Source organism: Maylandia zebra, linkage group LG15 (genome assembly GCF_041146795.1).
Source record: "Maylandia zebra isolate NMK-2024a linkage group LG15, Mzebra_GT3a, whole genome shotgun sequence".
NCBI classification, from domain to species: domain Eukaryota; kingdom Metazoa; phylum Chordata; class Actinopteri; order Cichliformes; family Cichlidae; genus Maylandia; species Maylandia zebra.
The window spans coordinates 33,617,178-33,636,545 of NC_135181.1; the positions used below are offsets into that span (position 1 = coordinate 33,617,178).

General features: G+C 41.8%; 1 protein-coding gene across 1 annotated transcript in view; it reads right to left on the minus strand.

Moving 5' to 3' along the window:
- Positions 1-366: 366 nt before the first annotated feature.
- The window catches only part of ddhd1b (DDHD domain containing 1b), a 34,228-nt gene continuing 15,226 nt past the window's right edge, over positions 367-19,368 (minus strand). The window contains exons 9-13 of the mRNA XM_004564737.3: positions 15,485-15,634; positions 11,941-12,005; positions 11,607-11,785; positions 10,612-10,869; positions 367-5,995 (exon numbers count right to left, since the gene is read on the minus strand). Of these exons, the coding sequence (XP_004564794.2) occupies positions 5,811-5,995; positions 10,612-10,869; positions 11,607-11,785; positions 11,941-12,005; positions 15,485-15,634 (837 nt within the window). The 3' untranslated portion in view covers positions 367-5,810. The remainder of the gene's footprint in view (positions 5,996-10,611; positions 10,870-11,606; positions 11,786-11,940; positions 12,006-15,484; positions 15,635-19,368) is intronic.

Below are 19,368 nucleotides of genomic sequence, written 5' to 3' on the forward strand. Positions count from 1 at the left end.
CTAGCTAGTGTTTCGCTCTAGTATTCCTACCAATTCCTTTCTGTGTCCTGCTCATTTTTTTAGCCATGTGCCTGTTCATCTTTGCTGCTATATGTGTAAAACATTTTCGACATGGTGAGCGAGACATATTGTGTTGGACATATAACATAGATTAGTAATAACTAAAGTTGTTTTTGTTGTTGTTGTTTCTGTCCAAAAATGGTTTGAACGGGGTTAAACATTTCAAGCAGAGTAATATAATTTTTATTTAAAAATTCTCCCTTATCTTTTATTACACCCATAATAGTATGTGCTAAATCAGAAGTGTGTTCTGCATATACAAATTAAATCTTTCACAATGTAAAATGAAGACCAGAGAAAGAAGTGTATGTTCCTGGTTTTTTAATCATAAAATGGAAAAAAAAACAACAAGAATCTAATAAGAGCCACATCAGTCATGAAGGAACTGTACAATGTAGGCAGAAGGGGGTAGCTAGACAGAAACATGGTGTTAGCTAGACTTCTCATTTCATCAGTTGCAAAGTAACATTTGACATAACTACATTTATTAAAAAAAAGAAAAAAAAAGACTGAAAAAGTTGTCACTGTACAAAATGTAAACAGCATCGTTGATGGGTCCAAAAGACATATTCTGTTTCTCAATGTGATATGGAAACCTTTTAATTCTCAATATTGTTAGTGTTTTCATTTTGCTTCCAGGGTGTCAGGTTTATATAGTGGATTGTTTTTTATGCTTAGAAATATTTACTCATACATGCTTAGAGTTGCATAATCAATGTCATGTTGGTAGAGGGTTGATCCTTAGTAGTCTGTGGAGACTCTGTGCGCCTCCCAGAGCACTCTGGCATGCACACACAACTTAAGGTCAGGAGAGAGGTTATATCTGCTCTTACTGATATATGGTATAGCAAACACACGTATATCTGCTTTACTCTAAGTTCCTTTTGTTTAGATGAACTGCTGGACTTCCAAACCAGCAGGTTTAGGGAAGTCGTTTATGGGGTCACACTCTGACCCCCCCCCCCCCCCCCCCCCACACACACACACACACACACACACACAGACGAGGTATTCTTTGTCCACATGTATACCTATATGAAACGTCATATGTTAGTGAACCTATGCATATTCATGTGACCACAATAAAAGGAGTGCTACAGGGAACCTGGCTGAGAGGCTGACGGAGGTCAAGTGGGTGGAACGAGGCAGGCCTCCCTCATGCATGAATAACACAAAGAACTTTGCCTACTCGCGTCTTGCTTTTGCTGTGTAGTTGAATTGTCTTGAACGTTCCAGCGAATGGGTTTAAGCTACAAACCTATCACAGGGTAATGCAGAAAAGGAGAAAAGCCTCCAGTCACATTCCAACGCAAAAGATACACGCAGCAAAGGGGACCACCATCAGCACCAGTGATAGTTAAAGGGCAGTCTGCCACCCAGTACTGTTAATAATGCAATCTAATGATTCTATGATTTTAAGTCATACAGTATGTATCATCATGCATCATTCATGAAAACCGTCTTCATTTACCATGTATCCTTGCTATGCTACCTTTTACAGCAATGCAGAGTATTTGGCCACCCCACATCATCAGACATTTAGGGCCTTTTCCTAACAATTTTTAGAAAACATAATATTTCATGTCCAACATATTTGATATTAGATCTGATTTTATTCAATATTAAACTGAGGATGAAAACATCACTATATTTTTATAAACATTTAAAATAATAGTACATTTGAATCCAAGGGTACTTTTTGTAGGTTTTGGTATTCAAAACAATTGACAAGCTGACTGGACTTTTTAAGGTACAAGCTAAAAATGCAAAAACAAACAAACACCCGGTTTGTAGGGTACGCTTGGGGAGTGTGATCGTGTGTACAGCGTCTCTTTATGTCTGTCTCCACGTTGGTTGAGTGTGGAGTAAGTGCATATGAGAGCATGAGGGGGGGAATGGATGTTTGTGTCTGTGTGTGCCTGTATGTCTGTGTCTATATGTCAGGTTGGGTATCAGACACCACCTCTCTGGGGACACCTCAGGCCCTCCAAGGTTTGGAGGCCTATCTCCACCTACCACCACTTCCCCTGCCAGTGGCGGACTCCCTCAGGTGTCGGTGCGTTGGTGGTTCTTTGTGTCTGGGGGTGGGCGTCCAGGTACACACCGGCTCACTCCTTGGCGGCCGCTTATCGGGGCCTCGGCCTGGGGCTCGGTCACTCAGGCACAGCTGGCTGCCGGCGGAGCTCACGGGCGCGTCACTGCAACTCCCCCTGGCTTCTGCTCCGCGGCAGCTGAGTGAGCCCTCATCTGGGACTCTCCTCAGCTCTTGCTGGGACAGTGGCGCGGCTGCCCCTCTGTTGGTCTTCTATGGTCTCTTGTGTTCTGGGGGCCTCTGGATGTCTGGAGTTTTGATCTCCTCCATACCTGCTTCACACCCTGGAGGACGGGGCTGTGGCCCCCCCACACTCCCTAGCAGATCGTTACATGGAGAAACCTTTGGAATACAAGCACGCTGATCCACACAGGTATGCACACGGGTGTTCACTGCTCGTAGACTTAAATTATACCTTTCTTGGCTACTACTTCGAAGCACATCTGTCCTGCGTGCTGCACAACAACATTGAATATTTAGTATTTACTGCTGTTTACACTTAGCTAGATTAATGCGATGGTGTTGTGTTTAGTATGTTGCTTTGTTTTTTTTTGTTTTTTTGCTTGTTTTCTATTCTTCTCTCAACAGGTGATCCAGGAGATTTTTATTTTTTTTCTCCCCCCCTTTCTCACTGTCCCTCTCCCCTTCTGTTTTTCCTTTCCTTCCTCTTTCTTTCTCCCTTTCCTATCTCTCACTCATGTCTGTCCCATCTGTAACATCTGAAAATAAAATATAATAAACAATAAAAACAAAGATCGACCAAATGGACCAATACGGCAATGCCACGAAGATCCATTTGGCAAAGTAAATCCATTGGGTATCCTTGTTGGTCTTCAGACAACAATTCTGATGGCTAAAGAACCAAATGGGACAGGCAAAAAACAAACAAACAAACAAACAAACAAACAAACAAACAAACAAACAAACAAACAACAACCTATTCTCAAATTCAGAACTGTTCTACACACAGAAAGGATATATAATTTATCCTTACTGTGCAGAACCTAGACCTCTCTTGGTTGAAACTGTTTTCTTGTTGTTGTTGTTAGCTGTCTCCTAATTTTTGTTGGCCCCCAAATTCTCTACACCGATGCATATATAGGACATCACATATAATGGGTTTCAACTAAAAAACAAAAGTGCAAACACATATTACAAGGGATCAGTGAAAACAAGTTAAAACATTTAACTGGCAGGTTAAACTTTTCTCTGAATTCTAATGTATGCATAGTACATTAGCAAATTTAGTGTGAGGTGTTAGTGTCAGATTCTCTGCATGCTTGTGTCTTTACAGTTCAGCTAATGTACATGGCACATCTCCATTGAATGCTTTGAGTTAGGTAAAGTGGCCTTTAAGAAAATTGTTTAAAATTGAATTGGCGCACAAAGCTATTCTCTGGGTAACACAGAATCTACAAACAGGTTTTAGTTTTTACTAATATATAGACTCACACTAGGCATTGTTGTTCAGTATTATTGATTTGAAGAGGTTATTAAATTAACAGTTATTTTGTTTTGTTTGGTGTTACATAATTTGTTAGTATTTGTTATTACCTTATGTGCTTACGTCCTGGACTGATCAGCCAGTAGTTATATCCCCTGTGTTTGTTGTGTGTTAGGGCAGTTATAATGGGGTAAATCAAACCTATAGATGGGCAAAGTGAGACTTTGTGAAACACTGAAACACTCAAAGCATTTGTGCCAGAGTTGTATTGAGGCTTTGAAACAATCTGAAACCCGTCTCCATGATGACATCTGCTGGCCAACCTTCACTACACCAGTACACTACACTGGCACAGACGAGCTCTGCACAATTCCAAACAAAGCTACTCATCATACCAGACTGTTAATAATTATGATCAACACATATTTTGGAGGCCAGAAAAATATTGGGACCGTTAAAGATGGGTGGCAGCCTGTGACTATAGTGATCGGTGTACTTCAGCAAAATTTTTCCTCTGTTAATAGTCATATTGCTTTCAGCAACTTAATTTACAAAGTAAATCATTCTTAGAAAAGACCACTGTGTTTACTGGAATAACCACAGAGGTTTCCAGCTGTCTGGAGCTCAGTCTGTCTCGTTTTTTCCTCAAAGCCTTCAAACTTTGGACGTCTTTGGTTGATTTTGAAGCTTTCCAGGTGTTAGTGTCAGCTTTGTGCTAGAAGCCCCCAGTCTCTGTCTTGATGCTAGTAATCATTCAAAAGAGGTCTTTACATATTATGTATATATCTATATAATATTGGATTGATTACACTATAGATTCCAGTGTTTAATTGAAGTAATTACAAATGACTCAGATTCTTGAAACATTGGAATCCTGGTGCTTTGTAATGCCTAGAAGGAGCAGGTTTGGCACCGGTTGAAATTGGGGTGAAGTGCACCAAAACCTTGTTTAGTTGTGGTCATGCGACCCAGGTGTTTTGAACCATGCTTCGGAGCAGTGTTTCAAAACATCTGCACTTCACAAGCTTGACACAGTGTCGAAACACCATTTCCTCTCCGGTTTATGGGATACCTGCTTTAAGGCACACATTTGTAAAACTACCTTCTCCTACACCAACTACAGGGGCCTGGCTAGGTACAGGTTTTTCAAGGGTGCAGTGCTGGGTCTCCAAAACTACAAACAGGCTAAATTTAGTATCGCTATTACAAAAGGAGGAGGAACCATTAAAGAAGCCATGCTACACATATATATTCGGTGCAAAGGAGGTAGAACTATACAGCAGTGAACCAACAACAAGCCGCATTCAGAGGGTTAGTGGTTAGGGTTTTAGAGTGATGTTATTTTAATTTATATAGTACCAAATTACAACAGCAGTCTCCTCAGGGATTTATGAGATTGGTAGTCTTTAGATTCCCAAGCATAATTCTGTCATGGAAATCCCTGCATGGTTCAGGAACACTTCCAGAAATCACTGTCTGAACACAGTTTGTTGTGCCATCTACATATGCAGATTAAAGCTCTATTATGCAAAAAAGAAGCCATATGTGAACATGATCACTTTTCTCTGGGTCAAAGCTCAGAGAAGACAGTCTCAGTCCATTCTTTGTCTCAGAATGGACAAAATAGAAAAACGTTCTCTGAACACACAACAGAAATTTGAAATTGTTTTTGGAAAACATGAATACCTTATCCTCAGGACTAACGATAAGAGGCGTCACCCAGCTTGTTATCAGCACCCAGTTAAAAGCCTGCATTTCTGATGGTACAGGGTTTCATTTGTGCCTATGTAATTGGCAACCTATGTATCTGGGAAGGCACCATCAATGCTGAAATGTATATAGAGGTTTTAGAGCAACACAACATAGACAGACAAGAATGAGGCAGCATTCCTCTCGCAGAAGTCCAGCTACAACAGAAAAGGTAGTGGTGCACAGTGGTAAACGTGAAACTGTGCAAACTTTTTGAGACTTGGTTACAAGTCTCAATAAAATTAAAAAGGCCTTGGTTTTTTTATGGTAAATTTTCTCAGTGTTAACATCTGATATGTTTTCTTTGTTGCATTGTGAATAAAACGGAATTTGAAATTTGAAAATTCTTTTTTCATTTACATTTTATACAGCATCCCAACATTTTTGAAATTGAATTTGGATTTCAAAAGTTGGAAAAAGAAAGTAAATTGACTCAGGCGTACAGGTCCCACTCTCACTTTGCACTTATGTGGCGTCTGAGTTGTCTTCAGCAGGTTCAGGAAGCTCATGTTGTCTGTACATAAAGGTGAGGAGAAACAGAGCCACATCATATGAGCACCAATAGGCTGTATGTGAAGTCACAGCTGACCAATAGCGGCTTTCTACTAATCCCTCCCGCAGCTCGAAGTCAATGCGTCTCTCCAATTCCACTGCAACAGAAGAAATGCCATATTAGGATCTAAGATCGTGTGAGCCAGGCTGGTGCTGAATACTCATACTGAAGAAGTTCATTTGACTTTTTTTTCACTATGCAACATGTGGTTTCCATTTCAGTTTACTGGAGCAATAAAATTTCTACTTTTGGCCTAAACTCTTACTATTAACCAAACATTGAATATTTTGTAGGTATGCATTAGTAAACTACAGTAGATCATAAAACATATTTATAAATACTGAATGTAATACATTTGTAACCACCAACCTTTCTTTCTCATCAAAAAATTTAATAGAATAGCCCTTTATTGTCATTGTACATGTACAACAAAATTGTGGGTGCACAAAATCAGCTGTGCAGGAATAATCGTTGCCCTGTACCTGTGACATGTGCAATGACAATAAAGTTGAATTCTATTCTATTCTATAAAATATAAATAGCAGACAGCGGGAATACATAACAAAGAGGAGAAATATATACAATCAAGAGGAATATATAAAAAGCAATAGAGTGCTTGGAAGTACTGCAAAGAAAAAATACTTCTGAAGACAGTCCGTGTGTGTGTGTGTGGCCTGACTGATGGGGGTTACTCAGACTATGGCTCAGATTAGTGAGGTGGGTGGGGTGTGGGGGAGCCAAGGAGAAGGATCTGTTTGTGAATCTTGAGGTGTGGGACCTGACTGACTTTAGGTGCCAACCAGAGGGCGGCAGGTCGAACAGGTAGTGGGCGTCGTGCAAGGGGTCACCTGTGATGGCCCTAGTTTTCTTGAGACAGGAGGAGCTGGAGATGGCCTCCAGGGGTGGCAGAGGGCAGCCAATGATTTTTTGGGCAGTGTTAATTAACCTCTGTGCAGCCTTTTTTTTTTCTCAGTTGTGGCCCCTGCATACCAGACACCCATGCAGAGCACAATCTCCACTAAGGAGTGGTAGAAGGCCAGCAGCAGCTTCTGGTCCAGGTTACTCTAGCTGCTGCTTGGCCTTGTTTACCAGGGCGATGGTGTTGTGGGTCCAGGTGAGATTGGCGGAGATGTGAGTGCCCAGAAACCTGAAGGTGGAGACAGATTACACCTATATTTCATTTATGATGCAAGGGAATTGGACCTCCCCTCCGCGAATCGCTACCTTATCATGTTGGAGGGATTTGTGTGTCCCAGGGATCCCCGGGGCTATGTTGTCTGTTTTTTTTCCCTCTCTGGTAGGGTTTCCCATGGCACATTGTCTGTGGAGGGTGCCCGAGGGCAACCTTCTGGTGGCTGGGCCTTAGTCCATGGGGCCTGGCTGGGCACAGCCAGAAAAAGGGACATGGACCCATCCTCCTGCAGGCCTACCACCCGCACAAGGCACCGTAGGGGTCAGGTGCATTGTGAGCCGGGCGGTGGCGAGGAGCGTAGGACCTGGGTGTGTCTGCTTTGGGGTATCTGCTTTTCGCGGATGATGTGGTTCTGTTGGCTTCATCGGGTGATGGCCTCCAGCTCGCTTTGGAATGGTTTGGAGTGTGAAGCGGTGGGAATGAGAATCAACACCTCCAAATCTGAGGCCATGGTCCTCAGCCAGAAAAGGGTGGAGTGCCCACTTCGGGTCAACGATGAGTTCTTGCCCCAAGTGGAAGAGTTTAAGTATCTTGGGGTGTTGTTCACGAGTGACGGGAGGAGGAGCAAGAGATTGACAAGACTGATTTGTGCTGCGGCTGCAGTGATGCGGACACTGTACCGGTCGCCTATGGTCACGAGCTGTGGGTCATGACTGAAAGAACGAGACCGTGGATACAAGTGGCGGAAATGGGCTTCCTCCGAAGGGTGGCTGGCCTCTCCCTTAGAGATACGGTGAGAAGTTCGGCCATCCAAGAGGAGCTCAGTGTAGAGTCGCTGCTCCTTCACATCGAAAGGAGCTAGTTGAGGTGGTTCGGGCATCTGAAAAGGATGGGAGCCTCCTGGGTGAGGTAGTCCGGGCATGTCCACCGGGTGAAGGCCCCAGGGCAGACCCAGGACACGCTGGAGAGATTATATCTCTCAGCTGGCCTTGGAACGCTTTGGTGTCTCCCCGGACACCTGGTCGAGGAGGAAGTGGCTGGGGAGAGGGAGGTCTGGGCTTCTCTGCTTGGGCTGCCACCCCTACAACCTGGCCCCGGATAATAGGAAGGAAGGAAGGATGGATGGGTGGGAGGGAATTGGACCTGTCTGTGCCTCCTGAAGTCCATGATGAGTTCTTTTGAGGTTCAGGTTATTTTCTGAGTGCCAGTGGGACAAACTCTTTACCTCCACCCTGCATGCTGTCTCATGTTCATCAAAGATGAGCTCAATCACAGTGCTATTGACATACTTGATGATGACATTGGTTGTGTGGGTTGGTGTATAGTCATAGGTGTAGAGGACATACAGTAGGGGGCTGAGAATGCAACCCTCTGGGGACCCGATGCTGAGTGAGAGTAGAGTGGAGAGGTGGGGGTCAAGTCGGACTGATTGAGGCCGGTTGGTTAGGAAATCTTTGATGCAGGAGCAGAAGGCAGGGGGGATGTGGAGGTGGTCCAGTTTGGTGGGAAAGGATGTCTAGGATTATGGCGTTGAATGCTGAGTCCACAAAGAGCTTCCTCTCGCAGCTCTTCCTAGTGATGGTAATGGAATACTCTGTAGGCCGATTTGCTCTGTAAGCAAACTGGTGGGGGTCAAGAGAGGGAGGTAGGCAGTCTTTGATGTGCTGAGACACTATCTGCTCAAAACACTTCATTGCAGTGCAGTGGCAGACCCTGTATTTATTTAAGAGGACCCAAATACAGACGCTCAAGGCAGGAATCAGGTTTAACAAAAAACAAGCTGTTTATTGACGGCCAAAACACATGCGAAACAAAGGCAAAAGAACATGGAGATAAACTAAACTAAAAATCTAAACTGGGGAAAAACTAACCAAGGTCTAGTCTAAGGAGCTTGGAAAAGCGTCAGGATTTTTTAAAGTTTTCTTGAAGACATCTCATCCAAGAAGCTTCTTCAGTTCTAAGAGCAATTGGTGGAGATTCCCAGATTTAAGCCTTGTGGAGTGTCCACAAGAGGGTCATGGACCCCTTATTGTTCCTCTACCTAATCACATGAGCCAAGGTGTGAAAACGGGTGTGGGTGAACAAATTGTAAGACCTTGCCTCACCCTATCATGTGATTTACTGAAGTCAAATGACCCAGGATGTGAGTGGGCTTTAAAGTGTCTGGGAAGGATCTCAAAACTGGATTACAGAGGGTTGACAGTTGGTGTCCTAAGCCCCGCCCTCTGTTCAATAATGGTCATCCAAAGTGGACATAGATGGCTTCTTTCACACCTCTTTCAAATCATCTGTCTTATCTGTCCTAAATGTGAACACTGGCATCCTCGAAAGAGTGACCTGTGTCCTTTAGATGCAGATGGACAGCCGAGTCTTGTACCCTGGTGATGGCTCTTCTATGTTGTGCCATGTGTTTATCCAGTCTCTCCAATGTAGAGGTCCTAGCATTCCTCACTGCACTGTATAGCATATACCACGTTGTTAAGTTTATGTTTAAGAGTTTTGTCTTTGGAATGAACCAGTTTGTATCTGAGTGTGTGGCTGGGAGTACACTGGGATGTCGTGCTTGGAGAAGACTGAGTTTTTCTGATAAACCGGCTACATAGGGGATGACAATGTTGTTGACTTTGTCTTTCTGATCCTCCCTAGTTGGTGTCTGATCTTCTTTTCTGTGCGTCTTTGCTGACTTGATGAAAGTCCAATTAGGATAACCACATGTTTTAAGAGCTTCCTTTACACGTATGTGTTCCCTCGGTCCCGATTACTCCAAGTTTGTGTTCCAGAGGGTGGTGGGAGTCAAAGAGGAGGTATTGGTCCATGTGTGTGGGTTTCCAGTAAACTTCAGTGTTGAGGTTTCCATTCTCTTCAATGTGCACGGCACAGTCCAGGAATGGCAACCTGTTATCATTTGTGTCTTCCCTGGTGAACTTTATGTTTTATCCACAGAGTTAATGTCTGCGGTGAAGGATCCAAGAAGTATAATCCTTCACAGCTCACATCACTGGAGGTTTCCTCCGGTTATGAGGTTTTTCTGCCCACTGTTGCTTGCTCGTAGGCGGGTCATGTGATTGTTGAGGTTTCTTTCTGATACTGGAGGATCTTTACAATATAAAACACCTTGAAGCAACTGTTGTTATGAAATGGCACTATATACATAGAACTGAACTGAACTGACTTAACAGAACAAACATGATTTTGACTCACAAAAAAGTTTCTGAAAAATGATTACAGGGAGATAAAAGAAATGGTAAATGGGCTGGTTCTTATATAGTACTCTTTTACTCAAGCACTTTATACATGTCTCATTCACTTATTTACTACTCTCTACTTGTAGAGATTATAGCTAAGTACTTTCTAATTATCATTCACACAGATTCTGTGTGACACACACATTCTGATGAATGCATCAGGGGCAACTCAGAGTTCTTGCCCAAGGATGCTTTAGCATTCAGACTCAGCCTGGGATTGAACTACCAGCCTTCTGATTAGTGGATGATCTGCTCTAGCCCCTGAAGAGCAGCTACGTTGGTTTAAGATCTCAATAACCACAGCAAATCATAGATGCTTTACTTTACAGCACTTACATGAGGTGATGTCCAAGACAGCTGAGGTGGACTGGGACATGGCAGGCTCCACCTCCCTTCTTTCCTCCATTATTTGTTTGTCTTTGTCTTCTTTCTCTGCCATTGCTACTTCTTCCTCTCCTGTTCCCACATTTTTTACATCAGAGGTCCCACTCTCAGAATCTGATGGCTCCTCCTCCACTCCACCCACCTGGCCGCTGGAACGGGAAAAGCGGGAAAATAGGATTCCTCCAATTCCCTTTCCGAGACTTGCAGCACCTTAGGGGTAATTAGATTTATGCATTAGATCATCTTATTTTGTATTCCTAATCTAAAGTTCTTCATTAACAATATTTACTGTGTTCAAAAAAGTCGTGTGTCTTCTGCCCTTTTCTTCTTTCAACTGCTCCCTTTTGGGGTTTTCCGGATACCCACAACCAAGGTATTGGGCAGTAATGGAAAAAGCTGGATTGATGCACCAACCGTATTAATTCTCAAGGGAGCCTCAGGGAGTCACTCGAAGGGGGCAAAAGGGCAACAGGTTCATGACCCTTGTCTGTGGACCACAACTGTGGCAGCAAAATGTCACCTTGAAATGTTTGTTTTTATCGTTCTAGTGCTCTACAAATTTCATGACCTAAAAACGCTTGGCTTGTCTCATCTTAAATTTTTGGGAGCTTAGTGGAGTGAAGTTCTAATAGTGTTAGAAGCAGTACCTCTATATCTGCTGTGTAATATCAAATGTCTTTTATCCAGTTAAAGTTACTCTCCAGAGCTAATTGCTTCTATTGATTTGTTTAGAAAATGTTTACTGCCCAGTGCTGGGGCTGCTACAATATCAGCAGCTCAAGCATCTTCTGTTTCTCTCAGCTTACATCAGCTGATTTTACTTGGTGTTCATATCCATTTCAGATATTATTATTTCACTAAACTGATTTTTAAACATAAGAAGTTGAAAAAATCACATATATATAATGTTCTCCTATCATCTATGACTCTATTGCCGAAATCCTCACCCATAATGCTGGCCTTGCCCAGGTTGGTGATTGACTCTCCATAGTGCCGCCGGGGCTGGGGGGGAGACGTGCAAGGGCTAGGGATGCTCTCTGAATCTGAGACAGACACAATCTCCTTCAGGGGATTGAGCAGCGTGGGCCGGATCAGATCATACAGTGCCGGGTTGGTAGTGTTGTACCTGCACATCACATCAACCTCTGCTCAATGAAACATTTCGCCCTTACTTAAATGACATGATAGTTATTACTACACACAAAACCAAAAAGTTTATTTTATTCTAGCCTTTACAGCTGGAAAACATCTTTTATATACAAGACACTTGACATTTCTTACCAGTGGATCTGAACAGGTGCAATGTTACTGTAGTGCTTTAAGATTAGAGGCTCCAGTCTGTACGCCTAAAACAAACAAATATTTAAACTCATTAGGTATTTTAAAGACACAATTTAATCATGACTGTAAGCTTGTCTTTAAATTTTTTAAATTTATATTAGTGTAATACTACCGTAACCTTTTGTAACATTATCTTTGTCAGTATTCATTGAACAAGATATGAATAGCTTGATCATTAAAATAGGTACTTATTATCTCAGCAGGTTAATAAGATACATAACTGTGGCGCTTCAGCCACAACAGCTCCCACTTTGGACCCATGATACACACATCCTCTCTACTTTTAATATTTGGCTTCAAACGTTGCTTTTTGCTAAAGCATATTTGAATTTGAATTTATTTATTTAAAAGGGACAGTGCAGTTTTACGGAGCCCCGCAGGGGACATGGGAGAAAAAAAAATTAAGATGGACTTTTGCGAGATCTAACTCGGGATCTCGCAAAAGTTTTGCAAGATCTCGTAAAACAAACTTGAGATCTTGCAAAACCTTTGCGGTTTTGCAAGATCTCGCAAAAGTTGAATTCCAACAATTACTTAGTTGTAATTAGAGCTGGGCGATATGAGATTTTTTCATATCACGATATGTTTTTTTCATTTCAGGCGATAACGATATCTATCACGATATAAGCCAAATAACTATATTTGTAAGATTTAAATGTGCCGTTGCTCACAAGTAAAATGTGAAATAATCAGCAGCTTGTTTTTATTTAAATATTTATTTCCCATAATAAGTTCAACAGGGTAGATGTACTTAAGGAACATGAGACTTTTTCAGATAAATAAAGGCAAATATTGCAAACTACACAAAAGGCAGCCGCTAAAGCGTTTAAGTTTCAAAATAGAACAAACGAAACAGACTACTAAATTGTCAATTCCACTTAGAAACAAAATATTAATTCTAAAAATAAATCTTAGTTTGTTTTACAGAAGAACAGACAAAACTGACTAACTTTTGTCAATATCAAATAAACTGAGAACTACAAGGAAATTCTCAATCTCTCCTTGTTGTATAGCTTAGCTTTTCAAACAGCTTTAACAGTTACTTTAGTCTGACAAAAGCCGAATGACGAATTAGCGCTTCCAGTCAGAGACTGAGGCTACGTCCACACGTACACGGGTATTTTTGAAAACTGAGATTTTCCGTTTTCGTTTTAAAAAATAATCCCGTCCACACATAAAGGGAGAAATGAAGGAAAACGCTGCTATGAACATGCCAAAGCAGCAGGTGGCGCTCGATTCCTAACCGTGCAGAAATATTGGCCAATCAGAAGTCTAGAAGCCTTGGTGGGAAAAAGTAAACAAAGCTGGGGCATAGAAGCAGAACCGAGTCGTATGTGTGGACGGACAGTAACTGTGTGTATATGTAAGCATTTAAACACTGCAGGGAGTAGAATTAACAGTATTGTAGAAATTCATTTCACCGAAACAATAACGTGGCGCACAGTGTGACGCATGCACCAGTTCATTGTATTTCCAGACTTGCTTTCGGCACAATTTACAGTGCACGCTACTCTGTTTTTTGTCAGACTTGAAATAGCCGAAATACCTTCACACTACGGAACTTCTATGGCTCTTCCGTTCGACAATCTCTCCGGCGTTGGAACCATTATCTGTTTTCTCTTCGGTCACGCTCGGTTGATTTTTCTAGTCGGCACACTCATTTCCTCCATTACCCGCTGGCTGCTTCCCAAACAAACACACGTGCGGCTTGGCACTTGTGCTGTACGTAACAAGTCACGCGACGTGACGCTGCGGCTGTGATTGGTTCGGCTCTGCGCTACTTAGTTTGGATTGGCTGACCTTTTTTTTATTTTATTATTATTTTTATTAAGCTATCGCGATAGCTTAATTTCTCTATCGAGTAAAAGTTATATCGCGATACATATCGTTATCGTTCTATCGCCCAGCTCTAGTTGTAATATTACTCTTTCTGGGTCACAAAATAAACTTTTAAGATATTTTCAGGCGTGAATGTAGTTGTGTAAACGTCAGATATCTGCTCGGTTTACAAGACATCACGTATTTGCAAAAGTGCTCCATCTCGAAGCTAACGGGAGGTTGAGACCTACTACAGGCGGGAGGAACACCGCTTTCCCGGCACATCGTGCCTCGACCTCACGGTCGGCTTCGAGCTGGCGGCCTCCGAAGAATGCGGCTAAAACTTTTGCGAGATCTCGCAAAAGTTTTGTGAGATCCTGAGTTAGTTTTGCGAGATCTCGCAAAAGTCCGTCTTAATTTTTTTTTCTCCCATGTCCCCTGCGGGGCTCCGTACAGTTTAACATAGTCCAAGTAAAAAACATGAAACTGATGTAACGCACATAAGTTTCATGTTATGTGCGTTACAATAATTTTCAACAATTGTCCCTTGTTGGGATTACAATCAACATAGATACATTTTACAATAAAACATACATTTTCATAAAACCAAAATACATCATAAATACAATTACAATTAATAGATAATTAATTAATAATTAATTACAATTAAAATAAATTAAAAATCATTAGTTAAAATTACTACATCTCTGATTTCCCTTTAACAAAACTTTAACTTTCAATGTAAAGGATCTGATGTCTGTAATCAATTTGATTTCGGTTGGAAGTGTGTTCCACAGATGGCAAGCCTTTATGGAAAAAGCTGATATAGTTAGAGTTGGATCAGATAACCCTGAATCTTCCTTTAGTTGTGCTGCAATAGTTTCTTTTTCACTCACCAGTCTGCATTTAATTATTATTTATTATTAATCTCTGGCCAAACACACCCAACGTTATTTATAAACAGCAAGTGCTGACTTATATGTTTAACTGCTTAACATTAAAGACAGAATATATATATATATATTAGGGGTGCAACGATACTCGTATCGATATTGAACCGTTCAATACAGTGCTTTCGGTTCCGTACGCATATGTATTGAACAATACAAAATGTTTAATTTATTTTATCAACTTTTCTTCTGACGATGCTGTCTGTGTTGAGCGCTCAGTGGATCTGCGTTCAACTACTCCGCCTAGGCTGCACTGTCGAGTGCAGATCCACTGAGCGCAGCGCAAGCTAGCGAGACAGAACCGAACCGTGAATTTTGTATATTGTTGCACCCCTAATATATATATCATTTGCCTGACATGGTCCACGTCAGCTGTTGAGGAACCAGGGCACCTTGGTGAGAAAAGAAATGGGTGTGACTTAATTTCTAATCTGTGGAATTCTTCCTGTCTTCAACTTGTCTTCTTACACTCACCCCAACTGGTCGCAGCAGATGGCCGCCCCTCCCTGAGCCTTGTTCTGCTGCCGTTTTCTTTCTATGTTAAAAGGGCGTTTTTTCTGCCCACTGTCACCGAAGTGTTTGATCATAGGGGGTCATCTGATTGTTGAGGTTTCTCTGTATTGTTGTTGGGTCTTTACTTACAATATAAAGTGCTTTTAGGCGACTGTTGTTATTGTCGCTGTATAAATAAAACTGAACTGAAACGAGTGACTCACCACAGGGTCTGTAGGGTGGAATATGTTAAAGAGGCGATTGCAGATAGATTTTGGAAGGATGTGGTCCTGCATGCCATTGTTTCCAGGACGGATTCCTCGCAATGCTAAGAATACAGCCAGAGGAGACCCCATGCAGAAGAAATTCTCTACCTGCAATACAGAGAACAGGGTATCATTAGAGATATTAGAGATATAGTCATTGCTCCTCACAGGCATTTACACTACAAGTGAAGCTCCCTCAGATTGTGATTCTGTGAGCATTTGACATGCTAGGAATGTTTGTACTTTAAATATGAAGGCCGATTTATACAACAATGTTTTTAGGCTGAAATACAGGGAGACTATAGCTGCAATCAGATCTATGACAAAAGATGAATAGAATGGCATAATAGCAACCCATCATTTTTGATATGCGGTTCACATTTTGTCACACTTTAATATTTCAGATCATCAAACAATGTTAGTATTAGACAAAGTTCATTTCAGTAAATATTAATTTTTTAAATGATGATTTCATTCGGCACCAGGAAGCAAAGTTGCAGTCCTACACAACTCTTTGTGGCTTCTCTCCTCTTGTTATCCCTTCAAAACCCCATCCCCTTAGAGACTGTGTCAGCTCCCAAACAAAAAAACCCCTAAAAATCAGGAAAAAAATTACTTAGAATCACAAAGAGTACCTGAACGCTACATCCACAGATTATCTTGTTAATAATTTTACATCCTCACAACGTATGACACTGGTTACTGTAGCTCCTGCGAAAAATAGAGCCTCAAATCAGAAGGACTTGACTCCCTTGAATAATTCTCAAACGCGTAGCTAAAGCAGATAACTTTTAAGCTGTCACAAATTTAGAAGACAATCGTTTAGCCTGGAGAAAGTTTGCTGCTTTATAAGAAAGCCCTCTGTAAAGCTAGAACATCTTACTATTCATCACTGATTGAAGAAAATAAGAACAACCCCAGGTTTCTCTTCAGCACTGTAGCCAGGCTGACAAAAAGTCAGAGCTCTGTTGAGCCAACCATCCCTTTAATGTTAAGTAGTAACGACGTCATAAACTTCTTCACAAATAAAATTTTAACCATAAATTAATTTGTAGTACTTTCCAGACTGATAGATATTTTTGTTTCTTTTCTGCTTAGATCGTGAAATGATGTGTCCTTTTTTGGGCTCTTTCTACCTACTTCACTTTGTCAGACAGGTTCTATTTAAGTGACTTTGTGATTCAGTGGGTCAGACAATAATCGGGTCTGGGTGTCACTAGGGACTATGGAAGCCTGTAATCCAAAATTTCGAGTTATCTTTCTCAAAATTACGAGTTACTTTTCTCAAAATTTCGAGTTAATAAGTCGAAATTTCAAGTTAATCAGTTGAAACTTTAAGAAAACAAGTCAAAATTTTGAGTTAACAACTCAAAATTTAGAGTTATGGATACTTTTTTTGTTCCGGAAATGGGCTTCCATAAGTTACATTGAAGTTGTCTTTCCATAAAATGTTGTTATTCACAGTTAATTTGTGATTTATTGAGGGGGATTACTTTTTCACACAGTGCCAGGTAGCTTTGGATTGGTTTTTCCCTTAATAAATGAAATCATCATATAAAACTGCATTTTGCATTTACTTGATTTATCTTTGTCTTGTATACAAATGTGACACAATTCAGTGTGACAGCCAGTTTGCCATACATAAGAGTATTTTTCTACCAACTAAAGACATCTGAGTGTAAATTTGCAACACAAAATGACTGTCACAGATGATCCATAGTCCTTTTTGGACATGTCTGAAAATCATCACTTCATGAGCACCGAGCTGGGGCCTGCCGACCACCCTTCTGCCTACGTCCAGCAGCTGAAAGATGCGGCTATGTGGTAGCTGCAAACAGGGAAGGCGGCTGGACAACAACAGCTACAGGAGCTGGTCATCACGGAGCAGTTTGTGAGGGATTGAGATGAGTAAATGAGATGTCACAGGCCAGTGAGCTCGAAGGCAGGTGGTTCTTAGCAGGTCGTCACTTTGGCTAAGAACCACCTTGCTGTGCATATAGGGGAACACACTGAAGCAAACCAGGCTACCCATCTAATACCATGGACTGGACCTAAAGTCACTGTCCCTGCTTTACTGCCATGAGTCCAGTTGCTTGCTGGAACTGCACCCAGCTTGCCTTGGGCAGGAGTGCTGCAAGCATGGAGTGACCCTGTCACTTCTAAAAATAAGTGCCCTCATAGGTGGTGGTGGTACAGGTCACTTCCAACACCTTTTCCCAGTCAGGGGGGCACCAAACAGTGTTGTGATCAAAATGCAAAGGGGATATACATTGTGACATGATAGATTCAGACTACATTCAGTCCCTGACTCAAAGGGATCTGGTTCACACATTTTAAGTGTGTAAATGGGGATATTTACTGATATGCAGTAGCATCAATGTAAAATAGGTACAACGGTAAAATGCCAGTAGCCCGATCCCATTGGCCACATATTTGGGTGCATGTGCACACTTAACCACATAAATCCAGCTCACATTCCAAAAGCACCTTTGTGCTCTTTACCACTTATGGAGGTCATGTTTGAACAAACTGGCATGGATTTCACTGGGTCGTTTCATCAAGCCATTTGTGATAAGTTCAGGTGGACTGTGCAATTCGATATTACAAAGCAAAGCACCATAATATTTCTGCAAGAAATGCCAGATGAATGACAGAGCTGAGATGAGTCCCTTCTAACTACCTTTTTTAATCAGCCCAGAAGGCATGTGTTGCCAAGTTGCATTTTCCAGGTTACAATAATTTCATACATCATGTTAAGACTTCCCAATGGTGACGGTTTGGTCAAGACTTTATAGATTGCCAGAACACAAAAAGTAGTTCTGAAAGAATTTAAACTAAATCTGGAAATGAAGGTAGTAGGAGTAATAGTGCCTGGTGTAGTCCTATTGTTATTGTCATGAAGAGGGATGGGTCTATAAGGTTCTGTGTTGACTATCCCAAGGTGAATGCTGGTTTACAGTTTGCTGCCTACCTCATGCCCTGGATTGATGAGCTCCTTGAACAATTGGGCACCGCTCAATTTTTCATGACACTGGATTTAACCAAGGCCTTACTGGCAGATTTTCTTATCTCCAGAGTACAAGGAAAAAATGCCTTGGTTTGGTGCCCTGGCCTGTTGCATCCCAATACTACAAATGCTACTTTCTATGAAGATTAAATGATCAGCCACAGAAAAACCTGAGCATAGCATGTACAGTGGGTAAGCACAGTGCTGGAGCCCTTGAAGCAAGCTGGACTTATTCCCAGCCTGAAGAAGTGCAGGATTGGACAGAGGCAGGTGCACTGCCCTTGGGAAGTGGGCGAATATCCTCTCATGTGGACAAGATGGGATTGGCTTGTTACTATCAGAAGTTCATCCCACATTTCACGGATGTGAATAGCCCATAACTAAACACACCGAGAATGGTGGTCCATCTTGGGTCTGGTGGACCGATTGGTGCCAAATGGCTTTTTATAGGGTGAAAATAGCCCACTAGTGGAACACCCTGATCAACAACTTCTCTGTCCCTTTTATTTCGCACATTGATGTGTTGAACAGAGGGTTGGGGGCTTATTTTTTTCCAGTTGGTGTGTGGGGTTAACTCTCAGTGCTTTACATCAGAGAGAAACTTAGTAATTTAATATAGCATACCAAGTTTGGACCATGCCACACTGCAGTTGCTCCACTACATAAAGGATGCCAATGTCCAGATCACTCGATGATGACTGTGGTTAACTTCTCTTTCACTGGGGAAGGGGTTAGAGCAAATAACTTCCCGCCCTAAGTTGGGCAGTGGGGGTGCGTGGCTGTGGGTTATGGTTTGTGGCTTTGCAGTAGCAGGGAAAGGTAGGGCAGGATGACC